General features: G+C 37.8%; 1 protein-coding gene across 3 annotated transcripts in view; it reads left to right on the top strand.

Moving 5' to 3' along the window:
- Window positions 1-861: 861 nt before the first annotated feature.
- Window positions 862-23,002, top strand: part of morf4l1 (mortality factor 4 like 1) — a 47,995-nt gene continuing 25,854 nt past the window's right edge. The window contains exons 1-5 of one of the 3 annotated variants that reach the window (XM_039773230.1): window positions 862-983; window positions 10,141-10,187; window positions 22,100-22,167; window positions 22,337-22,423; window positions 22,634-22,714. In XM_039773230.1, the coding sequence (XP_039629164.1) occupies window positions 956-983; window positions 10,141-10,187; window positions 22,100-22,167; window positions 22,337-22,423; window positions 22,634-22,714 (311 nt within the window). In that variant the 5' untranslated portion in view covers window positions 862-955. Of the gene's footprint in view, window positions 984-1,310; window positions 1,685-10,140; window positions 10,188-22,099; window positions 22,168-22,336; window positions 22,424-22,633; window positions 22,715-23,002 lie in introns of those variants that run through there. The other 2 variants (XM_039773231.1, XM_039773229.1) reach the window with 2 other exon arrangements.

Below are 23,002 nucleotides of genomic sequence, written 5' to 3'. Positions count from 1 at the left end.
TGGAATTAGCCTATTTATGTATGTGTTTGTTTATGTGCTAGCTTACAAAAAGTGGTTGACAATAACAAAAAAGAAAAAAATTACATGTTAAAGCAAACCTTTGAAATCATATTTTGGGTACAGCAAATACACACAACTAGACTTTAAGCGCAGATGACTTCACCGGGAGTCGCCAAAGCTCAGTCAGTACTCTTTCAATGGTCCAATCAAATCTGAATGAGCCAAATCAGGACTTCGGGGTGGGTTAAACAGCATTCTCTACTTCATTTTCAATACCTAAAAATATGGTGCGAGGGTGATATGGCGGATAAAACAAACTAATTCCGACGGTGTTCTCCCTTTTTTTTTTAAAGCTAATTACAGACTTCTACTTTTAAGAAAGGTTAAGTCGCATTGATGATTTGACGACAGGCAAGGAAGGATATCTGGGTAAATTACACCCATTACATTCCAGGGAACACAACGTGTTCTCTTTCGTGGTGAAAGAGATAGAAAAGAACTCTTTTGCTTTTCCTTGAGATGAAGAATCGGTCTGATTCCACTAGATCGCTCTTGTCGGACTCAAAGGTGAAGTACTGCTCTCGTCACAGGTACTCAATGTGTTTTCTTGTGGTTAGAAGTCGTGGGGCCCACCTTGCGCTCACTTGGCTGAATTTTCAAGTCTTTTTGCACAGTTCACGCAACGTTCTAACCCTGCACTAATTCCGGTCACTTACATTGCACGAACGGTTATCAAGGGATCGTTTAGCACAAGTTCTTCAACTTTACAAACAATGGAAGTGACATACGTTTACGTCTCGGAGCGCGAATTTCATTTTTAACGGGATCTCGTTGCTCTTTGAACGATTTGACCGAACTGCACGCCGTTTCTTGAGACAAACATTCTTCCACAAACTTCGCTTGAAGTGTGATAAATATTTTCGAAGGAATCGCACCTCAATTTGTAAGACATGTAATGATTATGCGCAGCACAACTCTGCTAGGTATGTACAGCTCTTACATTTCCTTAACAACTGACTAGGAAGCCTGCAGGCGAGCCACCATTGCTGATTGCAAGTTATATTGATTGCATAATATAAATATTAATATAAATTACTTTCTTACGTATAAATGCAAGACTCCTACAAGTGATGCATAAATTAAAAATAACGAATAGTTAAGAAAATAGTTTATTCAATTTACATATGTGAGCTTAGTTCCAAATTCACAATGGTTCCGCCTTTTTGAGCAGCAGGAAAGATCACGGTTGAGCACCTAAACCGTGATGCATGATGGTAGATGAGGTTCAATTAACGCGCGATTTTGCTCGGACGTGTTTTCTTTGGATTGACGACACTCTGTAGCTTCCTGTGTAAGCTTGTGTCGATGATCTAACGAGGACTGCTGATGATCGACTGAATGGGCGAAATAGGACCCCCCAGCCCTTACTCGTGCTGCTTTTAATCAAGTTCTGCATTACGGCGAGTGAACACTGAGGGCGGAGTTGCAGAATAGGAGGCTGAAAGCGGGGTGACGCGGCGCGCGCGGGGCTCGTGCGTCCTTCAGTGACGCAGCGGCGGCGCCTTCATTGTCTCGCGCTGAATTTGGAGCCGGCGATGCTGAAAAACTGAACTTTTTCGGCTATTTAAACAGTTTAATCTGTGAATGGCGCCAAAACAGGACCCTAAACCTAAATTTCAAGAAGGTAAGAAGTCGTTGGGAAAGTAAATGGGAACCGCAGCTCCTGGGATCCAAGCGAGCGAGAGAGGGCGTGCGGTGTTTTCAGTCCGTACATGGAGATCGTCGGGATTTTTTTTTCCCTGTGGTCACAATCCCGTTGGATGGTAATGTTCGAAAGTCTTACGAGTGGATGGTTTAGCTGAAGAGCTTGTTTGACTTGATTGTTACGAGCACACACACCCATTAACTCTTCCTGTACGGCTGCCATCTTTCATGTGCATTGTGTGTTACATACTGGTTTAGACAGATGCTTTTACTTGCCTTTTTCGCGCCCTGCTTGGCACACGTAGACCTTGTGGTTTGCAAAAGTCCTTTCCATTCGCTACATCTAACTGCTGCACCTAATGGAGCGCACAGGCTTGTGGAAGTCAAAACTCCTTGGATCAGCTTCCTTACTTGCTTTTCTTTTTTTTTAAGTTTTAACGCACAGTAGGTTCACCTAAAACTGTACGTATATTGTTATTAATGGTAAATGTTGGTACCTCTTGTCCAAATAAGCTGCCTTTGTATGTACTTAAATAATAGCAAGGTGGCACTGTAGTAGATTTTAATGCATGCCCAGCAATCACTCTGTGAAGTTCAGCAAAGCTTTTTCCATCATGATTCAATAGTTTAAAAAAAAAAAAAAAAGCAATGCAGTTTTCTTGCAATCAACTATACAAATTCACTGAATGATTCAGATTTAAGTTGCTGTTTGAGAAATCGCAAGTTAAGCTTAGTATTTTGCTTTTGTGTATTTTATTTTTAAATAATTGAAAATTGGCTTCTTCCAAGATTCCTTTAGATGGCCTTCAATAAATGCTAGTTTAAATGTTTGGGATTATAATAAATTAATCCATTAACGGAAAGGGGTGTTCAAAGTATGAAGGGCATGGTATTAAACATCCATCCATCCATTTTCTAACCCGCTGAATCCGAATACAGGGTCACGGGGGTCTGCTGGAGCCAATCCCAGCCAACACAGGGCACAAGGCAGGAACCAATCCAGGGCAGGGTGCCAACCCACCGCAGGACACACACAAACACACCCACACACCAAGCACACACTAGGGCCAATTTAGAATCGCCAATCCACCTAAAACATTTTATTTAAATTTAACACTGTAACCCAAACCTGGATTACATGGGTTTGATAAAAGATAAATGGATACAGGGACCTGGGATGTCGGTGATTAACCGTAAAAATTTTAACATCAACCAAATAGTATTACTGATTTTATGATTACGTTTTATTGTGAAATAATGCCTGATACATGCTTTCTGTGAGAGATGTTGCATAACAATTTTCTCAAACTAAATTTATTAATTGGGGGTCATGGAAAGCTGGAGCCAGCAGCATCTGGCATAAGACAGGAAACCTTATTGAATGAGACCTCAATATCTCACAGTATCCATGCACACATACCGAGGCCTACCAAACATAATGTCTTGGGGTACTGTTCTTTCTCATACACACATGAGAGCTGCATTGAAGCTACATGTCAGTTCATTTTACATCTGGGAACAGTGAAAATTAAGCTTGCTAAACATAACTCCATTTCGGGTTTGGTTGTATGATGTACTTTTTTAGTACCCAAATTTTAAAATGGTATGATACAGTATTAGTATTTTAGAATTTTCTGTACCTGAAGTAAATGTCAGCTTTCCTCTTGATCCCCTAGCACCCGTTATTGCTGTTTTGGAAAAATGTCTGTTTCATTGGCTTCACAAAATGAAACTACTCACTTTGATGTAGTCAGAACTTCAGAGCTATCGAGAGGAAAGTCGAATGTAGTGTGGCACACAAAGGAGGCTACAGTAAGATGGTGGTGTTTTGGAGTGATATGTTACTTCAAAGCAGTTTTGTACTGATACTGAGGTCCAAGAGCTGGTATCAATATTGAAGTCAAAATTGTAATACCAATCCAACACTAGTTAGGGGGCAATTCAGGCGGAAGTTTGCTGTAGACTGTAATATTGTGCTGAAATCTATAAGCAACACGTCAACATTGTGTTCCCACACTCAAAATAGGCATGGTGCTTGTGAGGTTGGACCATAGCTGTGGTTCCAAACTCGATCCTGGTGACCCCCTGTGGCAGCAGGGTTTTGTTCCAACCAGATTCACAATAAGTGATAATAATTGATCTAATTTAGGTAGCTGGTCTCTCCTGGTTTTTTTTTCCTCTCTCCTTATTCTATATTCAGAAAGCACAGCAATATGATTTTTACATTATGAGACATTTAGAAATATTTCTGTTTTTTGCTATACCTTTAAATGCTTAACTTTTTTTGTTGATTTCCTATTATTTTTCTTTTTTTTGTGTAGTCTGCTCCCTTCATTGTATCCTGTTAGTGACAATTAAAAACAGGCAAAGCAGACACCCAGGTGAACAACATTAAATGATGAAAGGCTGCAACTGCTTCAGCATCAGACCCACTTAATTAGTCAATAATGGTAAGGCAGAATTGAAATCAGGGTAAGCATAAATAAAAAGTAAAAACAAAAAAGCATTATCAGCAGATAACTGCTTAATTTATATTAAATGTATTAACACACTTACTTTTGTAATTTTTTCATTGAATCCAAAATATAGAAACTGGGAAATAACAACTCACTCAGTTAGGCTAGGAGTTCAGCTAAAAACTGAAGTTGGTTGGAAGAAAAACCTGCAGCCCCAGGAGTTTTGAGGGCTGAGTTTAGGAATAACTGGATTACAGTAATCTACCATATTGTTACCCCTAGCAAGAAAAAGAAAATCACACAGATTGTGTGCAGAGATAGAATGCTGTGTTTTAGTAAATATTAGTGTACTTGGAACTAAAATTGGAGAGCTAAAAGAAATAACTAATATCTTCAAGGAACAGTATGAGTCTTAGATGATAACTTCGGGCTGCATACAAATTTGATACAGTCTGCACTGTGGAGTTTAAGAAATCCTTATGAATCGGGCTCCAGTGGAATGTTTTGTTCATACTAGAGGTGGCACAATTCCATGTTTTTGTTTCAGAGTTTAAAATATTAAGTATCTGTTGATACCAATAGTTTTCTCTCTTTAACAATTAACAAAGCTTTAAATGAGCCGTTTTCTTAACTTTATTTAAGATGACAACCGAAAAGTAACGTGCTGAAGTTGCTGTGCTACTCTACAGGAAGAAACACAACAACTTAAACAAAACTGGAGCATAATAAGTTTGCATTGAAGCATAGTTAGAAATTTGGCACAGGAGTATGCGTACCCTGCATAAAATTAGTAATTTCTGCAAATTCATATTGTTAATGTGCAGATTTTCTGTACATAATTTTAGTAAGTACTCTTTCTTGCTTGCTGCAAGTATAAAAGTATAAAATCACTATTTTAAAAATATTCAAAATTTGTTACCCAAGAATTGATTTTTTTTTTCTTCAACTGTTTACGTAAAGCCATGCATAGGATGTCCCTTTCCTGCTGGCATTACTCTTGACCAGAATGTGCAGCTGTGGAATGTGATGGTCGGGTATTCACTGGACTTGCACAAGTGTGCAGCAGGAGTTGAGGATACAGGACTTGTGGTGCTCTTTGTTTAATCTGTGCTTTATAGGAAAGTCAACTAAACCTTTAAATTGAAGACTAAAAACCGGCTGAAGAATATTTTTAATGCCAGTAATGCATACATTCAGGGATCTGACTTAGATTGTTTAGTGAATTTGTATTCAGGTTTGTCCATTTATAATTGCTGTACTGATAGAGTATTTGTTTGGTAAGTCTGTGCTTTTAACCAAAACATAAATAAAAATCTGCATGCATAACTAAGGAATTATTTAAAGTTAAAATCGCAAAAGAAAGTTTTAAGTGACTAGCTGATAAGTTTATCTGCTCAACTTCACTTACAAGTAGCTGAAGTACCTGGTGTTGTCTGGGATATTTGTAGAATGGGTAAAAGAAAGTAGAGGTTTTTGTAGTTTTTATAGGTGACCCTGTTTTTATTGCTAGTTGCCCCATCTGTCATCCACACTGAGCTTCTGTCAATTCCTCTGCTCTCGTAAATTGAGAATTTATTCTTTTTGGGTCAGGTTTTATTCTAGAATTGCAGTAACTGTTTGCTGAGTTGTAACCATGAATACTGCTGTGTCTGACTATGCAGAAGTTAAACAGCGACTCCTTGATTCTTCTTTGTGTTGTGTTGCACTTCCACTCACAATCAAGCCTCACCCAACACCCTCCTGCAAAAGTGCTTGGTAATCCTTTTTTTATTTTAGTAGATGGAAGCAGAACTGGGCATTGCCTGGGTGAGTAATGTTAACCTGGGAAACCCAGGGTCAACATTTTGTGTTCCAAATTAGTCTGTCTTTTTTGTGTGGTTCATATAGTGAAAATCTGGTCCAGATTGGCCAAAGAGTGTAGAATTGTAAGGGAACATGCGGAAATATGCTCTATTATTTATAGATATACATGTGCATCTCAATAAATTTATGAAAATGTGCTATATAAATAAATGTTGTTGTTGTTGTAAATTAGAACATTATCGAAAAGTTAATTTCAGTAATTCAAAAAGTGAAGCCCATATATTCTATAGATTCATTACACATAGAGTGATATATTTCATGAGTTTTTCTTTTCATTTTGCTGATTATGGCTTACAGGAAATGAAAACTCAGAGTTCAGTATCTCAGAAATTTAGAATATTACATGAGCAATAAAAATAATTTTAATATAGAAATGCTGGCCTACTGAAAAGTATGCCCATGTATTCACTGTATACTTGGTCTGGGTTCCCTTTGCATATATTACTGCATCAATGCCGCATGGCATGGAGGCGATCAGCCCATGGCACTGCTGAGGTGTTATGGAAGCCCAGGATGCTTTGATAGCAGCCTTCAGCTCGTCTGTATTGTTGGGTCTGGTGTTTCATCTTCTTGACAATACCCCATAGATTCTCTATGGGGTTTAGGTCAGGCGAGTTTACTGGCCAATCCAGCACAGTGACACCATGGTCATTAAACCAGGTATTGGTACTTTTGGCAGTGTGGGCAGGTGTCAAGTCCTGCTGAAAAATGAATTCCGCATCTCCATAAAGCTTGTCAGCAGAGGGGAGGCGTGAAGTGGTCTAAAATATCCTGGTAGACAGCTGTACTGACTTTGGACTAGATAAAACACAGTGGACCAACACCAACAGATGGCATGGCTCCCCAAATCATCACTGACTGTGGAAACTTCACACTGGACCTCAAGCAACTTAGATTCTGTGCCTCTCCGCTCTTCCTCCAGACTCTGGGACCTTGATTTCCAAATGAAAATTAAAATTTACTTTCATCTGAAAAGAGGACTTTGGACCACTGAGCATCTGTCCAGTCCATTTTGTTCTTAGCCCAGGTAAGACGCTTCTGACATTGTCTCTGGTTCATGAGTGGCTTGACACAAGGAATGTGACAGTTGTAGCCCATGTCCCGGATACATCTATGTGTGGTGGCTCTCGAAACACTGACTCCAGCCGCAGTCCACTCCTTGTGAATATCCCACAAATTCTTGAATGGGCTGTGCTTCACAATCCTTTCAAAGCTACAGTTATTTCTGTTGCTTTTGCACCTTTTTCTGCCACATTTTTTCCTTCCCCTCAACTTTCCATTAATCTGCTTTGATACAGCAGCACTCTGTGAACAGCCAGCTTCTTTAGCAGTGACCTTTTGTGGCTTACCCTCCTCATGTGGCCTACTGAACTAGACTGAGAGACCATTTAAAAGCTCAGGACACATTTGCAGGTGTTTTAAGTTAGTTAGCTGAGGTGGAGTGTGACACCATGGGTCTACAATATTGAATAATAATACTGAATTTTAGATTTTCATTAGCTATAAGCCATAACCCAGCCACAGGGGATGCACAAACTAGTGTGTTTCTTCGTGTCAGTCCAAAGCCTGGATAAATGGGGAGGGTTACGTCAGGAAGGGCATCCGGTGTAAAATTTTGCCAAATCAATATGCAGACAAGATGATCCGCTGTGGCAACCCCTAATGGGAGCAGCCAAAAGAAGAAGCAGATGACATAATCTGCAAAATGAAAGGAAATAAACACTTGAAATATATCACTCTGTTTAATGAATTTATATAATATACGAGTTTCACTTTTTGAATCAACTTAACTTTTGAAATTAACTTTTCGATGATATTCTAATTTATTGAAATCCAACTGTAGATTTATAGATAGATAATCTAGATTAGATGACTTTGTAAACTGCTGTAAACATCAAAAAATAAGTTGTGACATTAGGAAAAAAATGCCTGAAATGTCAAAATTGAAGGGGTTCTTGAACCAACAAGTCTAAAGTTTAACTTTGTGTTAAATTTATGGGGGAGATTTTCTCCCTTTTTTAAAAAAATCTCATGTCTTGCATGCACTTTTTGATTTATTAGTAGTTTTACTTTTTTGTTTCCTTTGTGCCTTTGTAAAACAAAGTGCTTGAGACTAATACTGTGTTGCTTAAAAGGAGATAAAGCAACTCTTGACCAAAAAAAAAAACAAAAAAAAACAGGATTCTGTGTGTACAAAATGATGTCACCAGCTCCAAATTCTTTTTGATGACATTTTGCACGGCCTGTAATGTACATAGGAAATCCAAACACCGCTTTTCCCATTTCCTATCCTACTATTTTGGTCCTAGAGTCAGAACACGTGGGGTGCTGCCTCCCCATCTCTCTTTATGTTATTATAAAGTCATTTTTACATATGTTGTTGTGGTGAAAAATATTTTTTATCTGGTATAAATACTTAAATTAATGTATGCAGAAAAATTATTTTTTTTTTGTTTCATTTGTGAAGTATGTATAGTATTCACAGTCTTTATACTAGAGAGAGATGAGCAGTCACACTACATTTTTCTGACCTCTAGGGGCAGACAGAAGTAAAGCTGGAGTGAAAATATTTTGTCTAGAATTGTAATGTGCAGGCAGGGCAAAAGTGTTTTAAACCTCACTTTCTTCTTGATCGCATTAGTTTGTGCACATAGAGAATCCTGTTTTTCTGAATGGCTGTGTTTTTAAGGTGTCACATTTGTTTGTTTTTGCTTGTGTCTTTTAAGTGATGAGTCATAAGCACTTCATGCTTAACAGAAGACCCACGAGTAATTAAAAAAAAAACTTAAAAGTAATAATACTATGAATGTTAAAAAAGGACCAAGTACTTATGTATACTATGTATAATAGCAATTTCCCCCATTTGAACATGTATTTAATTATGAATTATCGACCCTCAGTTCCTGACTAATTTGAAAGTTCCTTTGTAGTGTTTGTTTCAATCATAAACAGAAAGAAAAGTGTCTTTTTATGTTGGATTTAACAGAGTTGTAACCAGGGACAATGGCTCAGTATACATGTTGCTAAACTGTTTGTTCCTAGCAGTAAGGAGGGTGCTCTTCATTGTCTTAATTCACTTTTCTACCCTGTTTTCTCATGTGAGAAAATGTTTAAGTATACTAACCATGGGGATAATGTCTGCTTAAGATGAGGCTGAAGAACCCTCCTTCTTTGTAAGCTAAGGGGCAAAAACTGCAAATGTTTCCTCTAGTGGTTCATATTGGTTTGCATTCAGAGTGGCTGAACAAGTTACACTGCTGAATATTCAGACAAGGCTCATTTCTGTCCAAGGAGGTTCTCGATCCTATATCATATACTATACCACCTTATTTTCACATTTTTCTGCAGATGTTTAGGTTACATATTCAATTATACCTTAATGTCTTCTAGGTTAAGGTAGGTATGAGTATTTTGAGCCACAACACACCTGCAGATAGTAAGGACATCACTAATTATGGATTGTGCTCTCTCTACTTCATACACAGCAAGTCACAATAAATACATTTAACATATACCTTAACTGTGGTGAACTGATTCCTGAACATACTTGGAACATCTATGCCAGCAGTGTGGCGGTGTTTCTGACTGGCAGCCTAACACTTACTAGGTGGTGCTGGAGGCTACCTGCTGAGCATGTCAGTATGTGTCTTATTCCTAAATAGTAATACAGAAAATTCTTTTGAGTAGCCTTTTCACTTTTACTTGATATTAAAGGAATCTATAACATGCCTAAATTAACCTCATTTTGTGAGAACTTTATCTTTTATTATTTTCTACTATTTGACTATGAACTACCTTGTGTCTGATTAATAACTGTTAGTTAGGAAAATAAATTGATTATAAAATTTGATCAAAATTCGCATCCTTAGTTGAATGGGTTGATGAACTATATTTTGAAATTTGTATTTTGAATCATTTACATGGTAGGATTTAAGAGTTAAGTACTTAATTGCACACACTTAATGTAAATTAATATTTTTAAAATTGAACGCTATACACACTAGAAGCATGTAGTGAATTTCAAGAAATTTGAAAGATTATTGTTTTTCCCCTCCCCAGATGATTTTATTTTTTCATTTACATGTTTTTAATTTGTATTCTTTAACTGTCCCCACAGGTGAACGTGTTCTGTGTTTTCATGGGCCATTGCTCTATGAAGCTAAGGTAAGGTTTCATGATCAACATTTAAATTTGTTATGGTTTGCCGTGCTTAGTACTCTGCAAAATTGCTTAAATAATCAAACAGTTAGTGTTGCTTGACAAATCTTTTGATTCATTTTCAAAAATAAAGTGTTGAGTTGGGATTGAAGTGCAAACAGTTCTTGGAGCTGCTTCATCTATCTAGATAGATTTCTAAGAAAGAATCTTTATTTTTTTTCCTTTAGCTTAGTAATTTATAGATTGTTTCATATCAACACTAAGTTTTGAAATTTAACAAACAACTCATATACTAGGCTGTATTTTGTGTTTTACACATCTTGGGTGATTTGTATTTCATTATTTGAACAGTAGGCAATTTGCAGTCCTGCTACTTTTCAGTGTATGTTGTTTGTTTTTAAAATTACAGTATTCCTTGTTGCCATGCCAATGCTTTATTCATGAAAGTATCAGTTGTGAATTTTGGTAGCGCTATCCTTAGCAGCACAGTAAACCAGTGCAGCAACAATACTTAGTCGGTTACTGTGCATTATGGGTGTAGGCAAGCAGCTGCAACATTAATTCAGGTTAAGTGAGGTCCCCTATCTACTCCTCTCTTCTTTTATTATTTTTAATTTGCTTTTTCTTCGTCTCCAAATTCTCCCTATGTCTCACTCTTTAATGTCTTCTCATGTCTGTTTTCATTAATTGGTACTGTTGTAATATTTATATCTATGTATTTTTCACTAGTACTGTTTTTTAGAAACCATTTCTCAGCACAGACAGGATTATCCTTGTCTATAGTAGATTATTGTTTTGGAATTGATAATAGTTTTCAGCACTGGTTATTGTCTTCACTTGGGTTGAAATGGACTATAAATCGATATTTTTGCCTGCTTACAGCTGTAAGTAAAAATTTTAGTAATTTGCATTTAGAAATATTGTCTTTTGTCCTGGTGAATGTTTTTTGGGTTGGGGTTGAATGCTGACTATTCTGATTAAATACTACCTTTGTAAAAGGGGGACCGGAGGGTGTGTTCCAACTATAGAGGGATCACACTCCTCAGCCTCCCTGGAAAAGTCTATTCGGGGGTTCTGGAGAGGAGGGTCCGTCGGATAGTCGAACCTCAGATTCAGGAGGAACAGTGTGGTTTCCGTCCTGGTCACGGAACAGTGGACCAGCTCTTCACCCTTAGCAGAGTCCTGGAGGGTGCATGGGAGTTTGCCCGACCGGTCTACATGTGTTTTGTGGACTTGGAAAAGGCATTCGACCGTGTCCCTCGGGGAATCCTGTGGGCGGTGCTCCGGGAGTATGGGGTACCGGACCCCCTGATAAGTGCTCTTGAGTTCCTGTACAACTGGTGTCAGAGCTTGGTCCGCATTGCCGGCAGTAAGTCGAGCCCGTTTCCAGTGAGAGTTGGACTCCGCCAGGGCTGCCCTTTGTCACCGATTCTGTTCATAACTTTTATGGACAGAATTTCTAGCGCAGCCAGGGTGTTGAAGGGGTCCGGTTTGGTGGACTCAGGATTGGGTCACTGCTTTTTGCAGATGATGTTGTCCTGTTTGCTTCATCAGGCCGTGATCTTCTGCTCTCTCTGGATCGGTTCGCAGCTGAGTGTGAAGCGGCTGGGGTGAGAATCAGCACCTCCAAATCCGAGAGCATGGTCCTCAGCCGGAAAAGGGTGGATTGCCCTCTCAGGGTTGGGGGAGAGATCCTGCCCCAAGTGGAGGAGTTAAAGTATCTCGGGGTCTTGTTCACGAGTGAGGGAAGAATGGAGCGTGAGATCGACAGGCGGATCGGTGCGGCGTCCGCAGTGATGCGGGCTCTGCATCGGTCTGTCGTGGTGAAAAAGGAGCTGAGCCGTAAGGCAAAGCTCTCAATTTACCAGTTGATCTACGCTCCTACCCTCACCTATGGTCATGAGCTATGGGTAGTGACCGAAAGAACGAGATCGCGAATACAAGCGGCTGAAATGAGTTTCCTCCGCAGGGTGTCTGGGCTTTCCCTTAAAGATAGGGTGAGAAGCTCAGTCATCCGGGAGGGGCTCAGAGTAGAGCCGCTGCTCCTCCGCATCGAGAGGAGTCAGATGAGGTGGCTCGGGCATCTGATCAGGATGCCTCCTGGACGCCTCCCTGGTGAGGTGTTCCGGGCACGTCCAACCGGGAGGAGGCCCCGGGGAAGACCCAGGACACGCTGGAGGGACTATGTCTCCCGGCTGGCCTGGGAACGCCTTGGGATTCTCCTAGACGAGCTGGAAGAAGTGGCCGGGGAGAGGGAAGTCTGGGCCTCTGCTTAAGCTGCTGCCCGCGACCCGACCTCGGATAAGCGGAAGAGGATGGATGGATGGATGGATACTACCTTTGTGTCATTTAAAAAATGTTGATTTTGATCTTGCTGCCAGTCGGTGTTTTGAAGTTCACTTTCAGTTCTCCACATTCCATTCTACTGCAGAATGTTCATTCAAAGTTAAATTATCTGTGTGCTGACTAGATATCTTTGTCAAATAAATTTAGGAACTAGTGCTGAACTTGTCAATAATCTGTACATGGTTTGAACAGGTGGGTGCAGGCTGACACTTTGCCAATATATTATCTTGCATGCAATCTATTCTTATAGATCACCCTTTGATTTACAAGCCCTTCAATGCTTTTGATACATTGTAGTTAAATTTAATTATAATATTCTTAAAATGCAAAAAAAGTATATACTCAGAAATGTACATATTTACTGGGTATAGGATTTGTGGATGTGACGAGGATGGATAGGATTAGGAACAAGTTTGTTAGAGGGTCAGCTTAGTTGAACGGTTTGGAGACAAAGTCAGAGAGGTGAGATTACGTTAGTTTGGACATGTGCAAAGGAGAGATGCTGGGTATATTGGGAGAAGGATGCTAAAGAAAGAGCTGCCGGAAAAGAGGAAGGTCTAAGAGGAGGTTTATGGATGTGGTGAAAGAGGACATGCAGGTGATGAGTGTAACAGAGCAAGAGGCAGAGGACAGAAAAATCTGGAACAAAATGATCCTCTGTGACAACTCCTAATGGGAATAGCCAAAAGAAGACGAAGATAGGATTTATTAATATTTCTTAAAGCCTTGAGCAAATTTAATGCAACTTTCACAGCAGTATATCACTACACAGACAGACTACATTTTCACCATCTTGTTTATTTTGCTTGCTGCCAGTTCCTTTGTCTGTAGGTGTAAAAGGCTGTAGCCTAGGGATGGTCCAATCAGGTTTTTTTAGGGTTGATACTGATTATGGATTTAATGTCTCGATTTAGTGACTCGATACTAATAGTCTTTATAATTAAACTGTAGACCACAGGTGTTAACTGGTCATTTTGTATTAACAATTTTAAATCTATCTGTTTCCATAAATTCTGAAATAATTAAAATCCCATTAAACCTGCTGCTTTACACTAATGAAACATATACAAGCAGTATTTATCTATAATACACATGCCATAAAAGAATATAAAAATTCTTGTCATGATTACAAGTCACAATTCTAATAAAATGTTCATATTTATCAATAAAGTACAACACTAATGCATACTTAACAAGTTTATATGCAAAATTAACAGATTTGCTCTTAAGTTAAGAAGTCTGTTGTTTACTAAGCAACGAGGGCAAATTCGTTCTTTTTCAAATTAAAATGTGAGCTGTTGTGCTAAACACAAGTTTGCTCACTGACAACCTTCAAATAAGGAGTGTTGGTTTTAAATATGGGCCAAAATGAAAAGGTCTCACAATAGCAGAGTGTTTAAAACAAAAAAAGAGCATTCTCTTAATTTCTACTGAAGATGAATTTCTTTCCCCTCAGATTCACTTTACCTGTTTAATTCCCCACTTTCTTTAATGTAAAAGCCAAAATCTCTATCCTTGCTTTCTCCTCAAGCCTGACTCTCAGCTCTCTGTTAACATGAAGTTGTGGTAGAAAAAGATACACATAGTGAACCTTTATGAGAAGTATTTCAGATTACAACTATATTATTATACAGCTTAGAAAAGTAGAATCTGAAAAAATTTTTTTTTACTTCGGCCAATTTACTGATCGAGCCAGTTGGGTTGAAGATCAGAGTATCACTCATACACATCGACAACTATTCAACCAAGCACACCCCTCCCTCCAAACTGAGATGTGCATTTGGGGAATATTCCTCTGAGAAACGAAGAACTGTGAATCAGAATTCCAGTTTGATCATATTGCAGATCTGAGCAGCCACTGATTTTTCTTGACGCACCATCAAATGGAAATGTGCATCTCTCAAATGATATCAATAGGGCTGGGTATTAACACTGATGTCCCGATAAGATTTCAGTTCACAATGTCCCGATTAGATAACAATTTTATATTTATTAAATTAGAGTGCACTGATACATTTGAAGCACTGTCTTCTTTTTTTTTTCTTTTTTTATATATATATATATATATATATAAAAGAGGTTACTTTAACATTAATCGAGGACAATGAGTATAATTTGACAAATTTCAGTAACACTTTTGAAAGGTGTCTACATAGTAACTTCATTACGTGTAAGAGTAGAATGACATTTAAGAAGCAATGGAGTCTGTATTGCATCATTTAAATGAAAAATGTTTAATTGGAAAATTTTTATTTTTTACCCAGGCCTAGATGTCAACCAGTCGTTTGTACCTAGTCCTGCTGAGGTAGTTTGTGTGGCAATTACCATTTTTGACCATTTAATTCAGCATTCCATTAATTTGCCTTTCATGATTCAGGGAGACCTGACACGAAAATTGTGAAAGTGGCCGTCGACATTTTCAAATAAGCTTTCTTACCTTTTTTTGTACATGTGTATTGGTAAGTATAAAACGTGGAGTAGTTAAACAGCCACAACCCAGCTCTTGCAGTGGATAAAAATGCAACAAAACACTATTGTCAACCAATTAATAAGAGGAAAAACAAAGTACTTGATTAAACCGCTCAAAACAAGAGAGTATGTGCTAACTTAAGAGTCTTTGAGCAGAACCACAATGGGAAAACTATTCTCTTTCTCTTCTGCTACTAAAAACTGCAGTGTCAAAGCCATCTGCCAGAACCTTTTTCTAACACAATCATTTCATTGCACCTGTTTATTACTTTACTTTATCACCCAGGCACACATCACTAGAATTCAGAATCAATCTTCCATCAGTTTTTAAACTTCATAGATGAATATATATGTGTAATACAGTATTCCAAGATATACTGAATGAATTTACAGGTATGGTGGCAGAATGTAGTTGAAGCGCATTCACTGATCCCCTGAATCCTAACACAGTTTTTTGTCTAGTGTCTATATTTGTTGAACTTTTTAGCCCATTCATAGTTTTAATGAGGTGCTTGCCTTGAAAAAACAAGGAAAAACTATGGTGTGGTGTCAGTCTTAAAAAGAATGTTGACCATTCATTAATGTGTCGCCTATGGTATATTATGATAATCATTTGCATGCTTTCTGGTGTCCAATCCTGGACATAGCCTCCATTATGACATGTTAAGAGTCTTTGTTTGGCAGCACCAGGCAAATCAGAACTGTTGGGAAAATTTTTAAAGCTTGAATTTAGAACATCCTCCCACAGATTGTGGCCATTGCTACTTTGTAAAGTCCCATTATCAACAGTTGGGACATTTGCCATAATGATGAGGTAGTACCTGCACAGTTGGCTAGGTGTATCACAGAATTTAAGTAGAACTGCTTTGTACAGGCAGAACAACACATTAAAGTTCACAATTAAGAACATGACTAAAGGTCGTGTGTAGTAGAAAGTCCCTGCTGTCCAGAGTTCACACTATGTTTGTGACCGAGCGTATAGGTCTGACATCAACACATAACTGAATTTAGTGCTCCACCGAGCATTAACGTGGGTAGTTGTGTTGTGTACAGATACTGTTCTATTCAAGTTTCGTAGCATTTCTCAAAGTTTTCTTTGAGATGAACAAAAAAGTGAGAAATGGTGCTAGAACAATCCTGGAAATAGTTGATTCTGGAATTAAGAAAAATGACCTTGCGAAAGCATTTTGGAATTGTCCATTCATCTTCATCTAACATCTAATCTATTAAAAAAAAAAAAAATACACCAAATGTCTCATTTTCAAATAAAATATTTTTTGCTGTATAAAATGTGCTGTTTTTTTAATACAATTATTGTCAAGGTTGGGTCACAGAGTTGCACGAGAGATAGAAAGATGAATCCAGGTTTTCAAAGAAAATACAGGTACTTTTTTACCATACAGAGAAGGCAGCTACAGTCTCAAGACTTCATTCAGAATAGGAGCTGATAGGAGCCACGGCTAGGGGGATTGTCCTGCTTTCGCTCCCATCTTCAGATTTGAACAATACTAGCCACTTTGAATCACTGCTGTGGCAGACTCAGTCTGGAGAATATGGATCAGGAGAGTGTGAGGAAGAGCAGATTAAAGCCCTTTGTTAAATGTTAAACATTGTGTGTGACAAGCACAGTATGTGGTAGCCCTGATCCTGCAGAGGACAACCTATTGCGTTTTCCTTTGGTTTACGGTTTGCCAAACATAGCCGAGAAGCTATGGAGTTGTCCTTGTGCCACTGCCGTTAGACATGGTGAATCGGCAGTGGCCCTGGTCACAAAACTTTACATATTTTTCTCATATTTGTTATAACTAAATTTCTGTTATAATGAAATACAGTACTTTTATGGTCCTGTGAGTTTTGTTATAATAGGATTCCATCTGTATCTAAGAAATAAAACAAATAATAGGATGCTTTGATATATCAGGAAGCCACACTCCAACCCACATATAATGAATCAAAAGAGCTTTCTGGTTTTTAAATCAAAATCTCTACCAGAGTATTGTAGACTCAACAACAAATTTATGTATCGGCAAGTGTTTTAAAAAAATACGTAAAGTTCCAATGCTGTAGAAGTTATGGTGAGTTGAAGATTTGAAAGGAAGAGACCAGTGTGATCTTCAGATGAACAAGAAACTGGAAGAAAGATCTTGTAATCCCGCCTTCTTTATAGCAGGCTGGATTGCATTAAATAGAAGGTGTCAAATAGTTGGCTGAATAGATGCAGTGTACCTATAGGATTTCCAATTTTCACTGGCAGAGTTGGGGAGCTATTTTAGAAGATGTCTATTGAGAAACCCTATGGTATTATCTCACTTCGAGCCTTCCAGTTAAGGGACTGATCTTAAATTGTCCAATCTTGAGAAATCTTCAATCTCCAGTGTTTAGCTTCTTGGGGCTGCTAATGTGCCTTTACCACATATTGCCTTTGCATGATTATGTAAAACCTAGAGAGAGAGAAAAGACTCTATTTTGTATTTTAACTTGTTCCAGTTTTGTAATCGCTGCCTTTGTGAAACTCTGTGGTAAAGGTCTGCATGGTATTTAGCTGTAGTATTCGATTATGCAAGGTACACTTAGTGTCAACATCAAGCGCAGCATTCAATGTACTACAGTATATCACTGTGTGTTTTTTTGAGGGAGAGGGTTGGTAGGTATTCAGCAGCAGTAGTGTAAGAAGAATTTGCCATCGCTATATTTGGTTCTTTGTTGAAATCTAAATTGTCTTAAGTTGGTTTGATTAGACTAGATGAAAAGCAAGGAAGAGCACCTGCACTACGCAGCAATTTCTGCCAAGATGTCACATGATTTGCTAACAACTCATGTTTTATGTGAATTATTTAGTAAAAAAGTAATTTTGGAAATATATTTAATGTTCACGATCTGTAGAATTGCCTGTATTCATGTGTTTCTCTTCTAGAGATAAGTAGAAACCAATTTGGGAAGGGTGTTGCAGCCAATAAAAGAAATCTACATAATTGATATAAAATACAATAATACAATGCAAGTTATGTTTGTTTAACACTACTTACTGAGTGCAAGCGCAGAGTGCTGTGAACAAGTTATCAGGGATAATAAAAGTATAGTTTATACTATATAATAAATACAAAATTAGTACAGTATATATCAAGATACAGATTTGTTTAAACACACAGAACATAAAGCAGAAAATAACATTAATGGAAAACAACAATATTTATCCAGTAATGAATTGAAATATGGCCAGCTGACAGTGGTACCGATGAATATTGCACGAGGGAAAGACAAAGTCCATCACAGTCCTGGAGATTGGGTCAGCTGGCCGCCTACTGGGCCTGGGTATTCTATGATGGAGTCTGTGCTGAGCTGTCCAATCTGATGAGAGAATATTTTCATGTGATGTTTTCAGTGCTGCCTTATTTTAGATGACTTTTTCATACACAGGAGAACAACGTGGCAGTAATGCAGTGGCACCAAGTGCCACATCATGATACTGAGAAGAGAAACAGAATAGTAAAGGGTTAGTTATGGTTTATAAATATTGTTTTACTTATTGCTGTGCAAAAGACTAGAAAACAGAGATGCAGTATGTACAACCAAACAGCAGCTCTAGTCAGGGTATGCTAGACTAAGGTAGTAAGTCTTCACCCTGGATTTAAAAGTTGAAACTGAAGGGGCATATCTTCAATTAACAGGCAGATCATTCCACAGCTGCAAGGGCCCTGTAACTAGAAGCTCAACATCCTACAGTTATATTCATTAGTCCTTGGAATCGTAAGTAGTTCGGTATTTTAAGATCTCAATTTGTGCTCTGGTTTGTAAGTAAGTTCAAATAAATAACTAGGCCATGGTCATTTAATTTTTTTTTTTCTTAAGTGGAGGATTTCAGGAGGAAATTAATCCTAAACTAAACTGGGAGCCAATGCAAAGACTTGAAGTGGAGTTCTGTGTTAGTTTTTTCTGGTTTGTGTAATAATTCTTGCAGTAGCATCTTGAATTAACTGATAGCTGTATAAAGAATGAAATGGATACGGTCTAGCTTAGCTTATTATGTTTTAGTCTAGACAAGAATTATCTTAAAACAATGACCAGCTAATAACAATTCCTGAACCTAATAAATTCTTCAACCTTTCAAACATTGAGCAACACTTAATGCCCATGGAGGATCCTTAAATTAAACTAACTGATGCCTGCAAAGTAGGGAATGGATATAAAAAGCAGGGCTGGAAAAGTTAACGCGTTCATTTTTGCAATTAATGTGGGCTGTTCAACATGTTGAATAAAATATTGTTGCATCCTGTGCTGGCAACGAGACAAATGCCTCATCCAGTTAGAGTAGCATTTTCATGTATTTTTTTTTTTTTTTTAACATTACGAAACAATAATGCAAATAAGTTAAGTGTTTTATCTAAAGAATTATATTCACTTGTATTGAATTTATATGTCACCTTTAAAAATGTTCTGAAATAAATTTTTCATTTAAAGGTTTACATTTTATATTACACGGTGCACAATGATACACCACATGTCAATACATAGCAGTGTTTTCATTTTTTTTTTTTCATTTTTAAATTAGTTTTCTTTGAGTGGCATTAAAACCAAAATAAGTCTCTAGTACCTCTGTATTTAACTTGCCTGTCTGCCAGGTAGCTTGCAGTGCTGACTATCCTAATATAATGATAAAATTCTACAAAACAGAAGTGTAATGATTATCCCTACCCTAAGTTTGCACTGCCTTTGGTAATTTATGCACAGAACGCAACATATCTATCCAAGTAATGCACAGTGTTTGTTTTAAAGTGAGATAGCAGCCACAGAGAACTATTTTTTTGGACCCCCAACATGTCTCCTTGCTGCTAAAGGTCTCTCTAAGTGCTGTGTCTGCAAAACGGCGATCACAGACCTGCCTTTATGTTGGCTTCTCCAGGTAGTCCTGCCGTCCTCAGACAAGTTCTCAACCACCTGAAGAGTGTTTCTCTCTCAGGTCTGGACTTTTTACTGTGCAACATTACTTACATGGACGATGCCTTGTGATAGAAGAAAACCTTACCTGCGATCCCATTACAAAGAGTGTCTTAAGTAGGCGTGTGCGATATACATCGTTTACGATTATATCTTAATTGCTGTTTTAACGGTGTGCGAGATTAAATTGAGTATGTAACTCGCTTTGCAAAAAAAAAAAAGAAACACAGAGTTCATTCACTATGCAACAGTATAGACCACTGCGTATGCACAAAGCGAGTTGCGTAGGCGTGCACGTCCAGCAAGCCACAAAATGAGTGAACAAACAGTGCCAGATAATAAAACCAGCCTCTCCATCTACGTCGTCAGAGTTAATTGCCAGATGTGGTTCATTGTCACTCACATGGCAGTGGTTTGGTTTTGAAAAGACTGATGTTGTTTAAAAGATGCCAATCTGCAAACTTTGTGGTAAATCGGTTGCCATTAAAGACAGCTCGACAACTAACTTGTTTCACCTTTTGCAAACTAACTACCGCACAGAATACGAAGAATATGAAAAGCTTAAGGAGTCAACTGTCCAGCACAAGTCTAAAGTAACCAAGGTACAAGCACAAAAACACACTCTGCAAACTTTAGTGGACTCATTCTGCAAAAAAGTGCCTTACGACAAGAAAAGCAACAGATGGCATGACATAACAAACGCCGTCACCAATTACATCGCAAAAGATATGGTGCCAATTCAAGTGGTTGAGAGAAATGGTTTTAAACAACTTTTGAATACTTTAGACCCAAGGTACACACTGCCTGGCTGAAAATATTTCAGTCAAACAGCTCTGCATAAGTTGAATGATTCGTGTTGCCAAACTCTGACGCATAATCTGCAAAAGGTTTCACATTTTGCCACAAAAAAACAGATTTATGGTCAAGCCGAACATCCAAGCCATACCTCTCCCTAATGGTGCATTTCATTGATGAAAACTGGCAACTGCAAAGCTTCTGTTTGCAAACATCCTACTTCCCACAAGATCACACTGGCGATGACATTGCGCAAGGTCTGAAAGATGCGCTGGCATCATGGTCACTGCGAGAAGACTGCATAGTTTGCATGACAACAGACAGCGGGGCTAATGTTGTCTGTGCACTACGGATTAATAACTGGAAGAGGCTACCTTGTTTTGGGCATAGGCTTCATATTGCGATTGGTGAGTAATTTGGGGTTCCTCTATAAAATGCAGTTTAGTTTAAATTGATCTTATTTATTATGATGTTTAAAAATACAAAAAGACCTGGTAAGTAAAGCTATAGATGACAAAAATATAATTCAATATAATTTCAAATAATATATTACATTATCTTGGATTTATCGTTATCGTCAAAGTCCCAGAAAATATCGAGAGATTTTTTTTTTTCCCCAATATCGCACACCCCTAATCTTTATGCAAAAATAGCATCTGCATAATACAAGGGCATTTTGAAACCAAGTACTGACTCTTGGGGCAAGTCACAAAAGGGTAAGTCAAGGGTGCTATTTTATTACAGTTTAGGGTTTTGTGGCAGGTAGTGGCACAGGAAGCCTTTAGCACATACAGGAAAGAGTAGATTACAGTAAGTATCAGTCTTTAAAAAAAAAAAAAAAATGCTGGACGGTGTGTTGGGGAACGAAGAATGAACAAAGTATGTGCTGATCATGAAATGCAAGGTGAAGGTTTTGGAATGACCTTCACAGCCCCCACACCTGGACATTATTGAAAATCTGTGAGTAGACCTTACATTTGCTGTGCACGCAAAACAACTCAAGAATATAAATCTTTCACCAAGATGAGCACAAGGTGCTGCTTACTTTAAGCAGCCTAGCTAGACAAGACGTATTGCAAATGGTTTTTTAAGTTGGGCTGAGTCAGCAGCGTCCGTGTATGCATGTATGTGTAATATCTCAAAAGTCACCCTTAAGTTATCGTAAAATATCGCTAGTACAGAATTGTTATCTTTATATTGACTTGTGAAAAGTGCTAAAGATTATGTAAAAGCATATTTATCACATATTGCTTTATGAATTGTATAGTTTTCTGATCTGAATATTTTACTTGGTGCAGAAAATATTAGACCAATTTAATTTTTAATTGCCTTTTCTTTGTTGATGTAATTGTATTAATTTCTTTTACTTTCAGTGTGTAAAGGTTAATATAAAGGACAAGCAAGTGAAATACTTCATACATTATAGCGGATGGAATAAGAAGTGAGTTCACTTTTATCGTATTACTTATTAAACAGAAAAGCTTTACTTGGTTCCTTAAAATTGACAATGCTGTACAATAAGAATTCTTGATGTCTGTCTTTTATTCCTTTTTCTTTTCTTTTTTTTCTTTTTTTTTTTTTTGGTTTGTTTTGTAATTTCTTTGTCTTAGCTGGGATGAATGGGTTCCTGAGAGCAGAGTGCTTAAATATGTTGACAGCAACTTGCAGAAACAAAAGGAGCTTCAGAAAGCTAATCAGTAAGTGAACCAGTTTGTAATAGTTCCCCTGTGTTCATTTAGATTTTAGTTATGTTTTGAATATTTGGCTTTAATTAGCTGTAATGAAAACTGGGTCATATTTTACAGATGTTGATTATCTCTTTTGATTAATAGTTTCTATTGCACCCAAGTAGATGATTCTGAGAATTGCTTAAATGTTGCTAAATACCTACTTTTTCCTCCTCTAAGGGATCAATATGCAGAAGGAAAGATGAGGGGGGCAGCACCAGGCAAAAAGATTGCTGCTATGCAGCAAAAAAATGTTGAGTTGTAAGTACCAGTTTTGTCTTACCCTTTAGTGACATGCTATTTATTTTTACTATTAATTGTCTATGGCAGTGAGTTTAGATCTGTAAATATATTTACTAAAAGGCCCTTTTCAATGTATAAAACATGACATTATACTTTTAACTAGTATCTTTTGTCTTCCAGTTTATATACAGTCTGGGAACTAATAAGCATTCTTTAGTTTTTATACCATATCCCCTATGTGATTAAATCATTCTAGTCATTCTTTGACATTGTACAAATGTGTTATGATGCATTTATTTGTGACCT

The sequence above is a fragment of the Polypterus senegalus genome, chromosome 12 (genome assembly GCF_016835505.1).
Source record: "Polypterus senegalus isolate Bchr_013 chromosome 12, ASM1683550v1, whole genome shotgun sequence".
In the NCBI taxonomy this organism is placed as follows: Eukaryota; Metazoa; Chordata; class Cladistia; order Polypteriformes; family Polypteridae; genus Polypterus; species Polypterus senegalus.
Note: the sequence above shows the minus strand (reverse complement) of the source record. Positions and strands in the feature narration are given on the sequence as shown.